This window comes from Cyprinodon tularosa, unplaced genomic scaffold, assembly GCF_016077235.1.
Source record: "Cyprinodon tularosa strain WSP-4 unplaced genomic scaffold, ASM1607723v1 ctg207, whole genome shotgun sequence".
NCBI classification, from domain to species: Eukaryota; Metazoa; Chordata; class Actinopteri; order Cyprinodontiformes; family Cyprinodontidae; genus Cyprinodon; species Cyprinodon tularosa.
The window spans coordinates 517,213-535,447 of record NW_024038767.1 but is presented as its reverse complement, the minus strand read 5'-3'; the positions used below and the strand labels follow the sequence as shown (position 1 = coordinate 535,447).

Below are 18,235 nucleotides of genomic sequence, written 5' to 3'. Positions count from 1 at the left end.
AAATAGAGGAAGGAAGGAAGGAAGGAAAGAGAGTAGGGAAGGAAGGAAGGAAGGAAGGAAGGAAAAGTAAAAGAAAGAGAGGAAGGGAGGAAGGCGAAGAGAGTAGGGAAGGAAGGAAGGAAGGAAGGAAGGAAGGAGAGTAGGGAAGGAAGGGAGGAACGAAGGAAGGTAGGAAGGAAGGAAAGAGAGTAGGGAAGGAAGGGAGGAAGGAAGGAGAGTAGGTAAGGAAGGAAGGAAGGAAAAGTAAAAGAAAGGAAGGAAAGAAGGAAGGAAGGAAGGAAGGAAGGAAGGAAGGAAAGAAAGAGAGTAGGGAGGGAAGGAAGGAAGGAAGGAAGGAAGGAAATAGATGGGTGTATTTTTAAAAAAGTTAAAAATTGTGCATTTACTTGTCCGTAAAATTGTGCATATAAATTTCACACTAATAAAGTAACTCCTGTCTCTATTATGAAGCTGCATCATTAGAGAAAATACAGAAAATACTGGAAACCACTAATTCTTCTCTCACTTCTTGAAATGAATCCATGTTTTCTACACAAAGTTAGGTTACATTAAGTTGACCTAAAAATGATGGATGAGCAAAACTAAAGCAAATTAAGCTTTACTTAATAGCTTAAAAGTTTGGATGGCAAAACTCATAATAACTAATCTAATGAATCCAAGTTAATATAAGTACTCATACTCGAATAAACAAGTTACTGTAATCAAATTATCTAAATTACTTTGAATACTGCAAACTCAAGATAATCAATTTACTATAATCTAATCAATTTAAATACTGCAAACAGATAAAAAAAAATGAACACGATCTAATTATTTAGGTCAATTTAAGTTCTGCACAGTTAGTTATTAAGTAAATCTAATGTAATTAATCTCACTTAAAATAGATTACATTTTGTGAAGAAGCAAGTTTGTATATTTTTTTTATATGTAAAGTCTATTCTCTATATTTCAGTGTAATTAAATTATGTCCATAGAGACCAAGGCTGGCCATGCAGCCCTCACTGATTACTAATCTGATCAAATTAGATTGATTCTTTTACTTCTTTATCTTGGCATCCTGTAAGATGAGTAGAAATTGACAGTTTTTTTATTTTTATTTTAGTGATAAAAAAAAATGTTTTTTTGTTGTTGTTTTTTTTACTGTTATAACATGCTAACCAAAGCATAAAATTGTGTTTTAGCACCTTTTTTCTCAACTACTTACTACTGAACAGGCAGCACCAAACACCCGGACCGCCTGTACAGGCAGGCAGGTATAGATCTAATTTAATCTAATCTCTAATCTAACTCGATTAAAAGCTTCTGATGAAGTGTTTGAAAAGAAATATGTTTTTAAAAGACAATGGATCAAAAACACTCACCTTTTACATCCTGGTTGGATCAAACTATCAAAAATACAATGAAGATTCACCTTCTTAGAAATTGGACACAATCTTATATCTAATTATAAGCACTGAAGCCTAAAAATACTCAGTAAAAGAAAAACAAAAACAAAACAAGACTTAAGTGAAATAAACTATTTTATTACATGTCTGGATGTCAAACAGAGAATATTTGCATAATTTCTAGTGCTTCTTATTTTCTTCCCTGGCACATATTCACAATCTCACTTAGCAGAAATCCATCGATTTACAACATAAACTGCACACAGAGACTGATGTGATCCAACCAAAAAAAAAATAAAAACTACAACATATTTCTATAAATTCCTGTCTAGACCCGTCCCATGGCTGCGACTGGAAAAGCTCCATGGCTGCTACTTTAGTGCAAAACTAAAAGATCGTGACAGAAGCTCATTTCAACACTGCTGCTGGTCTGATACAATAAATTAAATGTTTTGTTATATTAAACAAAAAACAAAACAGAGCCCTTTCTCGTATTATCGTATCTCTGCAAGACCTTGATTAAAAAAAAGAACCTCTTCTGATGATTTGTGTCGCAAACGCATCTCGGGAAATCAGACGAATGAAAACCTACTTTCATTAAAAAAAGTGATTCACGTCAAAAGTGTAATTCAGCTAATTTAGATTTTTTACAGCTAATAAAAAACCTAAAATAACAGAGTTATGCATATAGAAAAAATACCGATTTAAAAGCTCAGATAAACTGAGCTAAACCAACAATGCACCGACTTATAAAGACCTACTGATCATCTTTAGTGTACTGGTCTGTATCAATCAGTCCCGTTATTGAAAACTATTGAAGCATTTATTGGGTTAAGCTGCTGCTTTGTGTAATTAATCACAAATCAGCAGTGAACACAAACCAAGTAGTGTCTTCATCCGCAGCTAAAAATAGGCCCATCCAGCAGATGCTTTGAGATCTTTAAAGAATAATCAGATGTTTTACTAAATATACCAACTTTAAATGGAGCAAATTGTTTGTATTAACCCTTAATAAATAAGCTGGATATTATAATGTAGTTATTATATTGATGATGTCACAGAGCATTTGGTTGATATTTGCTCTAGAGAGAAAAGGCACTATAAAAAAAAAAAGCCTTAGTGCTCTCACGCTCACTGACCTGAAGGTCAGGCGCGGCGTTCAGTCAGGGACCTGCATGACTAAACAGAAACAGGGTTTTCATTTCATGAATGACTGGAGCTTCTGTCAATCGTTTACTTCAGGCGCTGTTGTTCATTTGCTCTGGGCTGCTTATAGCGGGGCGCAGCCACACAGCAGGAATGTCGTGACCCTTCATCTCCACACGGTAAATCATTTTCTGTAGAAAACAACCCTGATGGTAAAGTAGCATCTTCCTGCGCAGGAAAAAAAACACAAGAAGCTACCATTCATCACAGAATATGCAAAAGAATAAATCGCTACACCATTAGCTGCTAATCAAAGAAAGGTCACACTCTTCCTTTCTTTTGCTCTTCTTTTGGCATTTTTTTGGCATTTAACAAAGTTTTTGGTGCTAAAATTAACATACAGACATTGTCAAATTTGATAAAAAAAAAAAAAAAAAAAAAGGTTCCTCCTATCTACGCCGTTTATAAAGGGCGGCTATTATGAAGACTGATACAGCTCCAGCAAATAACACCAACATTCCCAGAGAGGACATGGAGGACTGGCGTTCAGGAGGGGAGTCCGCTGGTCCGTTTGTTAGACAAGGCGACTGTGGGAAAGAAAACAGGGAAAATGTGAGAGCTGCACAAGAAGCAATATTCACAAAGAAATGTTTTTAAAAAAGCACCCAGAGGGCGCAGTAATATTTAACCCAAATGGTGACTCCACCTATAGCTAAAACTGACACATCATCTGGATCATTACTAAATGAATTGTTCCTTTATATGAAGGACACATCTGGTAAAAAATCCCCATAAAAAGTTTTTAATTGATCCTCGGTTCCCATTTCCTGTGTTTTTGTCTTCAGTAACATAGTCTGATGCTGAGGCTGTCGATACTCACTGCTGCCACCCTCTGGCTTACAGGGGAACTGCTTGTTAATCCTTATCTCACAATGTTAGAGAATCTATTTAAAAATCCTGTATCCAGATTAGGACTGAAACAATTCATTGGATTAATTGTGATTAATCGATTATTGAAATAATTGTCTACTAATTTAGTAATCAATTAATTATTAACTGGAGTTTAGTCTCTAAAACAGACTTTATATGACAGAACAACCCACCTTGAAAAGCAATTATACCAAAATTGTAAAACAAAAGTAAAAGTTTTGCATTTAAGATTAAACAAAAAAAAAGGTCCAGAACTCCTCAAGTGGAAAGGTTTTACTTTCTCCTGGTTTAAATAAAGAAAAAAAAAAGTCTTTAAGGAACCTTTTCCTATCAGAATATTAATCGATTAATGAAAAAAATTATCCAAAGATTAATCAATTTGCAAAAGAATGGCTAATTGGAGCCCTAATCAGGATTATGAAACGGGTCATCGCCAAAATTTAATGGATTGCTGGTAAAGTTTCATCAAATTCTGTCTTACAATTATGTTTTATGTGTACAAAATATAAAAAGTTACATAAATTACATCTAACAACTTTGAACAACCAGGGAAAGATAAATCTACCTGAAAAAATTAGGAATAAATTAGATACCAGGCAGTTTTTGAAATAAAGTATGAGAGATACATTAATATATTAATCCTTAGATGCTACAGAACACAAATTAAAAAACAGGCGTTGCCTGGTCATCCATTCCATACTTCTGTTTGTTCAAGACCAGCGTGTTTAACCCGCTTGTTCCACCTATTAGTGAATATATTTTTTTAAGGCGGAGGGAGAAGGTGATCCTCTCCATCAGGTAAATGTAATTTACGATGCTTGTCCACTCTTTTATTGTGGGCGGGTCGGGAACCAACCAACATCTTGCGAGTGCTTTTTTACCAGCAGTTATCAGAATATCAAATAAATATTCATCAGTTTTCCTGAACTGTAAATCAGAACTTCCTAAAAATAATGTTAAAAACTGCAGAAGATTAGTTTTAAACAGACCATTTAGTACCTTATGAAGCTCTGCCGTAAAGGGTCTAACCACTGAGCATTCCCAAAAGATATGCCAATGATCGGCTTCCTGGTGTCCACACTGCCTCCAACACACAGCTTCAACTCCAGTAAAATGTGTCTTTTGTTTTAGTGATAAAGAAACGAATCATTCAGATTCTCACCATGAATGAGAGCTGGTTAATTCCCACTGGGATTGAGAAATGTCAATCCAATCCTCCTTAGTTATCATCAGATTACCTTCCTTCTATACTATAGATAATAGGCCTTTATAAGTTCTGGAGATGACACCCTTGTTAGATTTTCCTTGATAAGCATCAGTAAAGACTTTTAATATGAGGTCATATGTTCAAATCGCCTACGCACCAGGAGGAACCTAAAAAATGCTTCTAAGTTTTTATATAAACCATCATCATCACAGTCTTGCTTCAATGCAGAGAAGCTGTAGAATTTTATTTTAAAGTTAGACTGTAAGGATTTCACCGAAGGCCAAGCCTGTCCTTGTTCCTCCTGCAGAAAGCTGCAGATTTTCCTCCATCTGGAGATGTTTTCTCTCTTGATTGAGCATTTTTGGATGTGTTAGGGAATTATCTGCTATAACCCAACTTTAAATTAATTTGGGTACTTAGAAGTTTACACATTTTTGTAACATTTCAGTAGAAAAAAGATTTGAACCTTCAATCACTTGGACAAAAATGTGTCCGTTTTTAACCACAGCTAAAAAAATTGCAATTTAAATTGTAATTTGTTGTTTTTTAGATTCATTTATTTTCAAGTTTTTGGATAAATTTTATTTGTGGGGGGAACTATTTTATTCTTTAAAAAAAAAACATTTTTTTTTGCTGCATTATCTCCATCTACAAACCATATGTGCAGCGTTGTCTGTAACTGCAGGGTGTTCGCTGCTCAGCCTCCATTTCTTAATGTCTTCAATCAACCTATTGGCTTTATTTGCAGCTGTCTGGCTTGAAGTCATCTTGAGAGCATCTTTCCTGCTCATTTGAATGTGAACGTCACGCGGGTCACTATAAAATTAATCGATCTCATTTCTTAGACATTGATTTTGCAAAAATGTAAATGAATCAATTCAAAATCGATTTTTTCCCCCAGCCCTAGTCCTTAGGAGGTGTAGGATTAGTTTCACACATCAATACATAAGTTTGTTTGTGAAAGTTACAAAAAATATTCTAATATTTGAAATTTTATTTGTATTTTTGAATACTTAAGTACTTTTAAATGCATGTATTTTTAAATACTTAAGTATTTTCAAAAGTGAGTACTTCAATGCTATAACTTGAGTAGATGTTTAGATGTAACTTTTACTTGGATTTTAGTAAGATTTGACTATGAGTATCAATACTTTTACTGAAGTAGTAATTTTGAGTATTTCATCCAAAACTGGTGAAAGGATATAATGAAATGAACCAAGAACATATGAACAAAACCCAGATCCCTAATGATTGCTACCTTTTTTAGAACGCGGAGCTCGACGTTCTCGCCCGCCGTCCGGAACATCTCCACCACTTCTCTGTGAGTCCGGTTCTCCAGTGAGAGTCCATTTATCTACAGCAGAACAAACACAGCCAACTCTGATCAAACATCTCTGCAGCTGGGCAGCGGTTAATCATTCCTTTCACTTTTTAAAACTGGTCCTAACCTTTGAATGTCTCACAGTCTGTCATGTTAAAGCTTCTGTATTTAAATTGGACTTTATGTGAAACACCAATACAATAGAGAGTGAAGTAAAATCATGCATGTTTTTTAAAAATAAGAGTAAACACTTTGCTACTCCAGATAAAAGGCAGAGCAACCATTTGGCTACAAAACTCACCTCACCAGTTTTAGTCAACCTGAGTGTAATTTAATCTCTATTTATTAAAAGATGTCCTGTGAACGCCTCATAGGTAGATGAACAGCCAGCCTTATAAAGAACCAAAGATCGACGGAAGAAAGGGCAGAAAGAAGGTATTTGAGAATTTTAAACTAGTATTATATTATAAACTTTTTAACAGCTTTTCCATCACATGGAAATCCAGCTTTCAAAGATGGAAAGGGTCAAAGCAAACCGACAAAGACATGAATATCCACCTAAACAGGTGGATAAAAGAGCCAAAAGGTCCATGGTAGGAGCTGCAGCTATTCGTCCAGAAATCACATCCACCCTCATAAAAACATGGTGGTGGCAGCATCATGGTGAGGGGACACTCTTCTTAAAGGGCTTATGCCATAATCATCTTTTAGAGCTTTTAACTGTGTTTTCATGCTATTCCTTCCTCAAAATCATGCATAAAGGGACATTTTTTGATGCATGAATTTCTGAGTTGACCTCATGGGTTCTGCAATCTGATCAATCAGCAGCCCAGGACTTACATATGAAAACCAGCAGTTGGAGAATGTGTTCATATTGGAAACAAACTGAATTTATTAGATTACTGAGGGTTGATGTGAGACAGAATGTGATGACTGCGGTTAGAGCAGTGCGCTTCTGCTCTGAGAAGGTTGCAAGAACCTGGTTTGATCCCCACAGCCTCCACTCTGGGTTCCTGAACAAAAGCCTTAACCTCCGATTGCTCCCTGCGTGCCGCACAATGTCTGCCCACTGCTCCCCAAGAGGATGGGTCAAAATGCAGAGAACAAACTTCCCCATTGTGGGACGATAAAGGGATTTCCTTTTTTCTAGCAGCTGACCTGCACAGGGCAACAACCTCTCCATATTAGCTCATGTCCAAGTCATAAAAACGAATTCCTTTGGCTGTGAGGGTCTCACGCCTCCAGCAGTGGTGTGATATGGTGACACCATTAAATAAAGCCCATACAGGGAAAGGCAGCTTCTCTTTGAAGGCAAAATGTTTCCTTGGGTTTGGAAGAAAACAGCCGTAGTTCATAACAAAGTTAAACAGCGTAGATTTCAATCTAATAACCTGGAAATGGATGTTCACAGACTTTCTCCATCCATTCTGATCCCTCTGCACTCTTCAAAAAGAAAAGAAGTCTGGAAATTTCAACAAATTCCTGCCATGTCACAATAAATGACATGGTCCTCCTCTTATATCCCCAAAATACACTCATTTTTACGGCTGTAGTTTGACAGAGTGGGAACAACTGATGAAAAATAAACAAACTTAATTTACAGCAAGAATCTTGTCTTCCTCTTTCAGCCGTCCATCAAGCGCTGCTGCTCCATCTTCCTTTATTTTACTCACAAAGATGCCATTATCATCCATCCTGCATGGCTGGTCCACACCCCCAAGAATATTAAACCCTAGACCTACAGAGCATAGAGTAAACATAGATATAAATCAGTCAGGCAGTAAAAATCAATGAGCAAAAGAACAGAGAGGAAGCCATCCCATTTAGATCAAAGTACAAAAACAGGTGCAGTTTTAAAGCTGGTCTGACATCAACAATAAATTTAAACAATATAACTTTAAATATTACTGCAATGGCTTCATATGAGCATACTGTAAATATAGGATTAATGCTACTTTTTCACTAATTAAAAACCCACTTTGATGATTTCGATATTCAATATTTATCTAAATGTATATTTCTTCACCCTGACGAGCAAATTATGAGGCTGACACAGGATGAAAACATTAAACAGAGCAGTTTATTCATCAGTTAGCCTTTAGCTGCTGGCTTTTTTGCTGCTACGTAGTCAGCTAGCATCTATGCTAACTCTCTGACCAGTATTCTCCTTACCTGCAGGTCCCCGCCGCAGTTTTATATCCACATATTTTGTATGAGGAATCAAAGAGCCGTTCATTTTTGCCAAGACTCCCAAACGATGAAAACCAGAGAGGGAAACAAACTATTTCTGTGAAGCTGGACTCATGGAAGAGTTTCGATTTTACCTCTTTGGCTGCAGTCAGGTTGTTTATGTGCTGCCCCCTGATGGCAATACCAGGAACCGCAAGGCTGACCTTTGAATTAATATTTTTTTTTTTAAATAACAGTATTCTAACCAATATATTTACCTACTTTACTTTATATTCAAAATGTAATAGTCACACATCCTCTATTTTTTATCTAATATAATTACTTTTTATTATTAACAATATTTTGAATTGTTTTATTTTATTCTTTTTTTAATTTAAGACTAAACTAACCTTTGCTACCAGACTAAATAATTTTTTTCCCAGTTTTATTTTTTTGTTTGTTTTTTTACTTATATGGCTAGTGTTAATCCCTGTCTATCATTGTGATACTGGTAAGTATTTTGAGCTCTTGGGGGGAAAAAATGCAAAAAAGTATTTCATAATTTTGTGAGAAATTTGCCTTTTCAATTCCCATCCAGACAGATTGGCAAGATGCGTAAAAAGATTTCATATAAACATACCTTGCACCTAATATTTAACAAAAAAAAAAACTCAACCTTGAACTTCTGATTTGTGTAAGTTAATCAATTGGGGGGAAATCATGCAAAAATCATTGGTGGGACAAAAAGGAAACCATATTTTGCTGGTATGAAAGCATTTTTTTTTTTAATGAGATTTCATGTTGAAACAAACAGAGGATTGGATCATTTCTTTCAGCATCAGAAGAGAAAAAGGTCCTCCATAATAATTCTCTCACATGCAGAAGAAGTTAAACATTATGGCATAACGTATAGCAGAATTTGACACTAATAAAAATGTTTTTTCTTAGTGTTTATACATCTGGGATAAGCTATTTAGATTTTAAATTTTATTTAAATATATTTTAATGTCTAGGAAAAACATGACATCGCAGAAAATACTATTCACTCATAAAATTCACATCTATTATTTAGAAAGTTTAAATTCTTTTCAAAACTCACTGGAAAACATTAGAAACCTAATTGATCTTGATTGAAAATGCATCACAGACCCTGGATCTCCAAAGCTGAGCAGATAAACAGAAGCAGTGCAGATATTCTTTGCCCTGACAAAGAATCTTTAGTTTAGATATTTCACCAACTGTTGGATATGATAGTATGAGGAAAGCACATCATCAATCAAGACTCTGGTTTTCACTTATTCATTTACCTCCAGAAATGATGAAGTACAGCATCAGGATGAATAATAAAAACTACTTTGCTCATTGGCCAATGCTGCTTTAAATGTCTATCATTCACCTGCTGTAGCTATGCAGTGTCACACACCATTAAACATTTGTTGAAGCTGGAAGACACTTGATAATGTGCATATGCCACAGATTAGATCCCAATTTTGTAAGCATGGGAATAAAAAAAAGAGCTTTCATGAGTCGAGATTTGATGGACAGGTAGTTTCATTCTAGTTTCAAAAGTGGCTTATTAAAATAATAAAAATAAAAAAAATATATATATATATATATGATTCAGCTGTAATATCAAGGTGTTACTTTATTGTATCTCTTATACTATATCCATTGGTTGTTACATCTCTTTGCAGGTGATGATGTTTAATTGTTATCTCCCTTTCATCTCCTCTTTTTTGCTTTTCTGTTGCTGTTCTACTTACATTGCAGTGTCCATATAATCTGTAAAACTCCCTGCATGCATTATAATAAAGCAATTTATATGCATAAATTAAGCAGAACACTATGGCAATAGTCGTACTGCTCCACTTGTGAAAGTAAAATCTGTTGGGCCCCAAAAAAAAAAAAAAAAAAAAACATATATATATATATATTTAACAATTCTCCAAGATCTGCAAACTAAAAGTTAAAAACTGTGACGGCACAGAAGTTTAAAGTTTGATGCTTTTTATTTAGAAATTCAAAATATGCACCAGTCCTCTTTGGCACAAAGTCAGAGAAAGCCATCTAGTATCTATTTTTTATTTCAACAATCCTTGAAGCCTTGAGCTGAGGAGAACAGGAGCAAACACTGTATATAAATAGTGAGCTTTCAAAGAAACGCCATGATTAGCCTACTGTAGGTGACTCCAGAGGGTCGGGTTGAGCTTTAAAATAAAAGTGAACCTTCAGCATCACAATTTCATGCACAAACGTTGGATCATGTTATGACAAAAGGAAAAAAAAATGAAACACATGTAGACAAAACACTGCTACTCAGCAGAGGTTACATGAAATGTATGAGACGCTGCTTCCTTCCAGCTTTGCTTACAATCTTATTTTACTCAAAATTAATGACTGATTCCGAACACGGGACACATTAAATTGACTCAATTTTCTTCTACAAAGGAATACTTAAAAAGAAAAGGGAAAAAAAATAAGTTTAACGGATTTTATGATTTTAATTGAAAACTTAATTTTTAAATTAGAATTTGTTTAGTGTGAAAAATAAGAATTAGAAAATAAAATATGATCAAGTGCCGACTTAATTCAATCTGAGTCACTCTTTTCAATAAATGTGCCAAGTGAGGGACGATTGCACTTTGCAGGGTGTATTTGCAGCTCCATCATGCATGGAGGCGGCCGTCCGTTACATCAGCTAATAATTTGAAGAGGATCTCCAGGACAGCCTGGGTCTCCGGTTCAGATCATGCTCGGGGCGGCGCTGTACAGGATGACGTCTCCAGTGACCCGCAGCAGGGTCACCTCTTCCAGACCGCCCACTCTGTGCTCATATTCCAGCAGGTGGGTGCCGTCCACAGCCACTTTGAACATGTCCTCTTCAACTAGGATCTTCAACTGAAAGAGCAGCAAGAGAAATATGACGGGTTACTTCATTTAATCTGCATTTTCATCCCAAATTTATATATGTATTTAAAAAAAAAGGCATTCCAACTAGGGCTGGGCGATATGAAGAAAATCTAATAACATATATTTTGGCTATATCGATACATATAAAGATATGTTTAAATTAATTTAAAAAACAATAGAGTGCATAAAATTGCTCTTATATACTCATTCTAACTTATGGTTTCAAATTTAAAACATTTTATTTTAACCAGCTCAAAGCGTTTCACTAATAATACTCACTCATTATGTCTTTTGGTGTCAGTATTAGACCTTTAACATGATTGTAGCAACCAAAAAGGAAACAAAGCAAATAAAATGCTAAATAAACAAGCGCTCTTTTGTGAATAATTAAAAAAAGCGGAATGATAAAAGAAAGTGATCTCAAGAAAAAAAAAAAAAAAAAAGACGAAGTACTGTTAAAAAAATATGAGCATTATATGAGCATTTCAAAACTATTTGCATTGATCTTTACGTGCTGGAAATTTTGAAGAAGCACAAAAAGTTGTAAAATTGAGAACATTGCTAACTTTAGAAAAGTTCCGCAAAACCGTCTGAACAAGGTCACATCACAGGTATTAGAGCAGGGGTCACCAACCTTTTTAAGGCTGAGAACTACTTCATGGCTACTAAGTCATAAGAAGGGCTACTAATGCTGGCCTATAAACTTTTAATTTATCATTTTCTTCTAGATAATGTAATTTTTAATCTGTATTATTGTCTAAATGCTCTATAAACTATTAAAAAAGAAGAGCAACATTGTCAAATTAAATTTCAATGTGAGTTATTCTGTTTTCACAGGACGCTGAGGGCCCCCATGTTGTCCTGGAGGGCCCCTCTGTGCCCACGGGCACCGTGTTGGTGACCCCTGTATTAGAGCATCTTAATAACGTTTGTGATTTCCCTCCATCTCTTCCTTTTTCCCTCATATTTAATTGCTTTTTCAACCAACGAGGCCGACATTATCGGCTTCACAGCTGATTTATTTAACGTTTTAATTGGTGAGCGGGGAGCGTGAACATGCGGTTTACAACATTCTTCATTTTGCAGCAGATTACTTTTTAGGTGGAGGAATTAATTTGTACTTCTACCTTTTGCAGTGATTTGGTTTTTTTCAGCACGTCTTACAAATTAGCGCCTTTTGTTGGATGTATAAAGAGTATAATTAAAATGCAGGTAGAGAGCATCTGACCTCAAAACGGCAGCCCTGGACAAAGGGGAAGGGCCCCTCACGCTCCTCTGGGCCCCAGTGGCCTCCAAGGTTGGAGTTTCGGACAACGGTTTGCTCCGTAAAGCGAGGGTTGAAGTGAAAGACGATATCGGAACCTTTAATTAGCTCAACCTGGAACCTGAGGAAAAATTACATTACATAAGATTAAATCAACAACAACAAAAAAAAAGAAATAAAAAGCTAAGGACTCCCCCAAACACACACACTTTTTAAAACATAAAAATATTTATTTTAACAATATATTCTAAAAAAAATATCTCCTCGAACTTTTTCAGGTTACAGCCACAGGTTTCAATTTCTTTTTTTATTATTATTGCAAACAGAGAACAAACAAGAACAACATAGAACCTTAATAATTACACTCAGATACAACATCAAAGGGCTTTATAGAATATAGAGCAATTATTTTATATCAAAATCCAACCTGTACTCGAGGGTTGCAACGCTTTAAGGGCAGTTATCATTTGAATAGCTTTAGCATTTAAGCTAAATTTTAAGAATTCTATGCAGATATTAATAGAGGACAATAAAATCTAGAATTTTTTATTTTTTGTAAATATTTGGAGCTGTGAATATGTTATTTACCGTAAATCACAAAATAAAGTAATATTGAGATTTATTTGATGAAAAAAACCTTGACATATCTCTCCAGAATATTTTGGTTTAGTTACGATCCCAAAAAAGATGAATAAGCTTTTCTTTATTAGGTCCAAATCCCATTTATATCTTTTTATCAAAAATACTAAAACATGATAAACATTATGAATAACTTTAAAGAAACTTCTCTTACATTGTTTATCAAATATTCTTTAAGGAGAGTCTACTTCCAATTTATATTTTCAAATATGCTGGACTAGTAAAATATACAAGCTTGTGAAAAAACAACGACTCGTAATGTTTTTATGCGACTGCCCCAAATAAAAGAGGGAGATTGTGAAGTGGAAGGAGTAGTTCCTTATTAGAAGCCACATTTCAGAGCAAAAGCTGCCTCAAGTGTTTTAGGGTGCGTCTTTACCAGATTTTTAAACTCGGAACATTATTTCAAATCTTTCTACTCTGCAAAACAGCTAAATCAAATCTGCAATCTGTTGCACTGGATAAACGATCTAATAATACCGGGTAAGTAAAAATTTCACAAATTAAGTGTATTAACCCGTAATTTGAAAAGGTAAATCAGATGATTTGCAATGGAATGAGTATTTTTACTCTTAAAATAAGATAATTAGATAACATACACTTGAAATAAGACGAAGCAATTGTCTTTTCTTATTTTAAGTATAAATTTTCTTGTTCATTGACCAAATGTCTCTTTTACCTCCTCCATCAAGAACAAATGCACTTATTTTAAGACAAAATGACTTATCGAGATTTAGATTTTTTCCCCAGTGTGATCAAAGAAATATTTATGATCTAAATCACAAAATGTCGAAGTGAAGTTTAAATTTGCAAACTCTTGCCGGTAGGAGCTGTTGCTAGTTCAGCAAGTTTCCCCCGCATGGTGCTGTCTCAAGTAGTTACTGGTTTTCCCAGGTGTGCTGCGGGGAAATTCTGTCCATGGTGACGCCATGCGGAGTGCGTGAGGCTAAAATGACATAATTTAATTGCGCAAAAACAATAAGCATAAATTTAACTTAAAGGTTTACAATTAACATTGCTTTTTTCCCCCAGCTTCAACCATTTTAGCATAAATTTATAACAGATTTCTAAGTTCTACAGAACCAAAGGACCCCCACAGCATGCTACAGCCACTGTCATGTTTACCAGCGGCCATCTGTTTGGGTTGATGTTAAGGTTTAGATTTCTATCGTACGCCAGGTCAACGCGTTTAATCAATTAAAATGACTAAAAGTTTTGGTTTATAAAGATTTTATTTTTGGAAAATCAGGATTTATTCCACTCCTTAGGCTTCCATAGCTCAGAGTGACATCCATTCATCTTTTTTATTGTGTAATCACAACTTATAAACTTGCTAACTGTGTGATACTAGCTGAAAACATTTAGTTTGTTAAATTTCCATTCTTTGCTCTGAAACAATCACTTTTCATGCATGTTTCACTGCATGAATTTCATTGCATTTTATATTAGGGTCACCTCCTGAAGGGGATAACACAACACAAAGCTAGATATTAAAGTTTTAAAGTCATTTTACGAGGAATCTTAAGTGAGAAAAAAATAAATGGCTGTTCTGTACATCACCCAAAAAGTTCAATCTTGGTCTCACGATACAAGAACTGTTTTTTATTTTTATTGTTTTATGTTTGCTCCATCTCTTGGCCTCTTAAAGGGCAGATTATACTTCTCCAGCCGCACACATCAAATTTTGCTTGGGTCTGATCGCATATCAGTTTTGCTGTTATGCTTCTGCGCCGTCGGTCTGGAATTTCTAGGGACGCTCAGCAGTTTCCCGCCAAAGCGCAGGGGGGAGGCTATTGGAGAACTAACAAGAACTTTGGCAGGTGGTCACGAAAACTTTGGCGACGCCGGCGGGAGTGTTTATCTTCCAAAACAACAATGGCGCATCTGCAAGATGTCACGGAGATTGATCTAGAGTTGCTAGACATCGAAGAGGAACAGGTTCTGTTAACGGAGTTGGCAAAAAGACTGATTAACCTTTCGTCGTAGTTTTCCATTGTAGTTGTTCCTTGATTTTTAAAAATGGCGCGCCCCGGCACCAAATCGAGAAGGACGACCACACAGACAGTCGGAAAGGCGTACCAAGGACCAATCACAGCTGCTTTTTGTCTGTGCACTTCCACTTCAGGTCTGCGCGGGTTTGCGTCCGACGCGTTGTCAGGATTTTTGTTAGATGCGCGAGGACGGTTGCAGAACCACTGCGCGGGGGGCGTGGTCGCCACAGAGAGATTTGACGGATGCAGAGGCTATGCGTCAGAAGCATAAATTGGCCTTAAGGCAACTAGTGACCGGGATCTTATCTAGCAATGTAGGAGAAAACAGGAAGGAACAGAAATTGATGGAAACTTCTATCGAACTTTATTTGCAAGCCTTAAGATCCGTCTATTCCCTTCCAGTTCATAGTTTGCAATACTTTGTGCCAGCCTCTCACAAATGTCAAGGACTAACAATTAGTTAGACTGTAGACTGAACATGTGAGGAAGTTAAAGAGGTCAGAACACTATCAGATGCACGATTCAACTGTTACTCATAAATGAGTGGCAGCACTGATAGACTCCTGTAACAGGCTTCAACTTTATGCTACTTTGATGGATTGGAGGTTGAGCTGTTCAAGTGTTTGCTTCCTTCCTGAAGTGACTTTGAAGAGACTAAGGATTGCTTTAGGAAATGTGTACCTTTGTGCACCAGGGACGGGTTCTCCAATTACTGTGATTAAAAGTCGCGGCATAATCCCAGCATGGAGGGGGAGATCATAAGGCACCATCTGGAAGAAATGTTTACAGTGTAAATAATGACAGTATTTGTTCTCCTCCACTAAGGAAGAAATATTCAAACATTCTTTCAATGCTTTTTTTTATTTATTACAGTTTCTTTTAAGGATGCAAAAGGAGAAATGGCGTTTACCCAGCTGATAATATCCTGATGATGAGATCCAGGTTTCTATTATGCTGAATTCAACGAACCAAGCAATAAGCTAAAATGCACAAAAAATTGATGCTCCTCACATTCCCACTGCAATACCTCATTCTCTCCATTTGTTTCAGCACTAAGGAGTAGGTCACACTGACCGGTAGGATGTGGGGCATTTTTCACAGTAAATATCCAACATCTGCACAAACCAAAACCTGAGCCACATGGAACCAATCAATCAAAGTTTTTATTAAAATCATACATGAAAGGGACAAGCCAGAGCTGAATCTGACAAGTGCTGATAGATTACACCAATAGATTAAAGTTGCACTGATTAGGTAAACATCATCTGTAAATAATAGTAAATTAGATCATATTGCACTTAAAGAATTAAATCCTGGAGATTTAACACTGCATCTGAACGCCAGTCGTTTATATGCATTTTGGCACCGATCAAACCACGAGATGAGGCTGGATGGGATGTCCGTGTCCGACTGAAAAGTTGAGTTCATTGCTTTCATTAATATGGTGGATTATATCTGGGCTGAAAGACAGAAATACATTCCTGTTGACTTCCACTAAACAAACATTACTATGACTTTATATTTGCATTGCACCCAAGCAGAGACCAAGATGGGAAACATGTAATCAAATGCACCTCTTAGGCAGATCCCACCAGCAAATGCAGAGAAATAACTTTCAAATGAACGAGCCTTTAGGAGCCGACCCCCAGATGGTTTTCCCTCAAACACCAGATAGGATTTACAAAAGAAAGGGAAAAAAATCCAGCAAGTAAGCAAGATATAACGTCGAGGAAGAGCTTGTACTCACCAGTGTGCCTCCTGGACCGGCAGGACCCCCATACGGACCCATGGGTCCAGGACCATAGGGAGGAGGAGCAGGGGGGAAACCTCCCCCTGGTGATCCCCATGACCCAGGTGGGATTGGGGGGAAACCACCACCAGGGAATGAAGGGAAAGATCCTGGACCGGCTGGAGGGGGGAATCCACCTTGACCTCCTGGTCCGTACTGCCCATTGCCTCCAGGGAATGGCACATTTGGATAAGGGCCAGCGGGAGCACCAGGACCAGAGGGGAACGGTCCTGCTGGGTAAGGAGCCGGGCCTCCCGGTAGCTGTCCAGGAGTTCCTTCAGATGGATACTGCCCAGGGAACTGTCCAGGCGCCCCTGGACCCGAGGGAAACTGACCCGGAGCTCCAGGAGCAGGAGGATATTGTCCAGGTACTCCGGGGCCAGCAGGGAAGCCACCAGGTGCTGAGGGAGGCCCCGGGTATTGCCCCGGTGCTCCGGGACCTGAGGGGTACTGGAACGGCCCCGGAGCTCCTGGGCCAGAAAAGCCACCGCTGAAGTCAGCTGGTGCTGAGGGCTGAGAGGGGGCCCCAGGGGCGGATCCGGGCCATCCTGGGTTTGAAGCAGGGGGATAGTTGCTGGCGGGAACAGCTGGATTAGTGCTTGTTTTCTTAGCCTGGCTCGGTGTGTCGTCTCCTAAAGCATCAGACAGCTGCAGACAGAGAGAGAAAGTACAAATGACCGTCTCCACCCACAACAAAAACAAGTTATTTCCACAGCAAACTAAAAAAGGAATCCAGCTATTTCAACATGGATTAAATACAAATAATCAATAAACTCACCGAGAAATCTGACATGATCTAAAAAAAAAATAGAAAAAGAGACTTAATTTAGTTTGAAGTACTTCGAACACATTTTATCAAGCAGTAAATATCTGTGGGCAGGTCCAAAAAGCTCTGAGTAAATGTTTCCACCCTGAAATGGTGAATCATAAAGTCCACAGCGACGGAGAGAAAATAACTCAACATCAGTAAAACATTAAAAACAACAACATTATAACAAGGAAGAGCCTCTAAATCACAGTGGAGGCGGTGGGAATGTTTTAGCAATGTGAAAAACTACTGATATTCTCGGCTAACCGTTTAGCTAACCCCTGCTAAGTTTAGGTTTGTTTGGTCTACATTTATGGTAAGAAAGAAAAATAGAGAGCTGATGTTATACGATACCTGTTTAAAAGCAAGACACTTGTTGAATGACAGCTGGTGACGTTTTTAGAAGCTCCGAAACCCTGTTAGCCAACTCCTTTAGCCTGGCGCTGCTAAGCAGTGGAAGCTAACGGTAGGTGTGTTTGGAAAAACTACACTTCCTGCAAAGGAGCTCGCGGAGCCACTTCCGGTGGAAACACCTCCAAATCCGCCCCCAGAAACATCTTTCAAAAATTTTCCTTTTTCTATTTTATTAATATTTGCAATAATCATAATCTTTTTTTTCTAAACAAATCCAGATATGTAAACATTAGATGGACGAAAATGTTTTACCATCCTAAGC

The 18,235-nt window shown here is 37.1% G+C and overlaps 2 protein-coding genes across 2 annotated transcripts; both read right to left on the bottom strand.

Annotated features, from left to right (window-relative positions):
* Window positions 1–1,507: 1,507 nt before the first annotated feature.
* Window positions 1,508–8,352, bottom strand: LOC119783560 (synaptojanin 2 binding protein). Its single transcript, XM_038285145.1, has 4 exons — window positions 8,162–8,352; window positions 7,591–7,727; window positions 5,927–6,022; window positions 1,508–3,118 (listed from the first exon to the last, which is right to left on the bottom strand). The coding sequence occupies exons 1-4, from the start codon at window positions 8,223–8,225 to the stop codon at window positions 2,981–2,983; spliced, it is 435 nt and encodes a 144-aa protein (XP_038141073.1). The 5' UTR covers window positions 8,226–8,352; the 3' UTR covers window positions 1,508–2,980.
* Window positions 8,353–10,247: 1,895 nt separating this feature from the next.
* lgals3a (lectin, galactoside binding soluble 3a) lies at window positions 10,248–18,072 on the bottom strand. The gene is made up of 6 exons (XM_038285103.1): window positions 17,914–18,072; window positions 17,530–17,547; window positions 16,710–17,399; window positions 15,644–15,732; window positions 12,297–12,453; window positions 10,248–11,056 (listed from the first exon to the last, which is right to left on the bottom strand). The coding sequence occupies exons 2-6, from the start codon at window positions 17,542–17,544 to the stop codon at window positions 10,901–10,903; spliced, it is 1,107 nt and encodes a 368-aa protein (XP_038141031.1). The 5' UTR covers window positions 17,545–17,547; window positions 17,914–18,072; the 3' UTR covers window positions 10,248–10,900.
* Window positions 18,073–18,235: the final 163 nt, after the last annotated feature.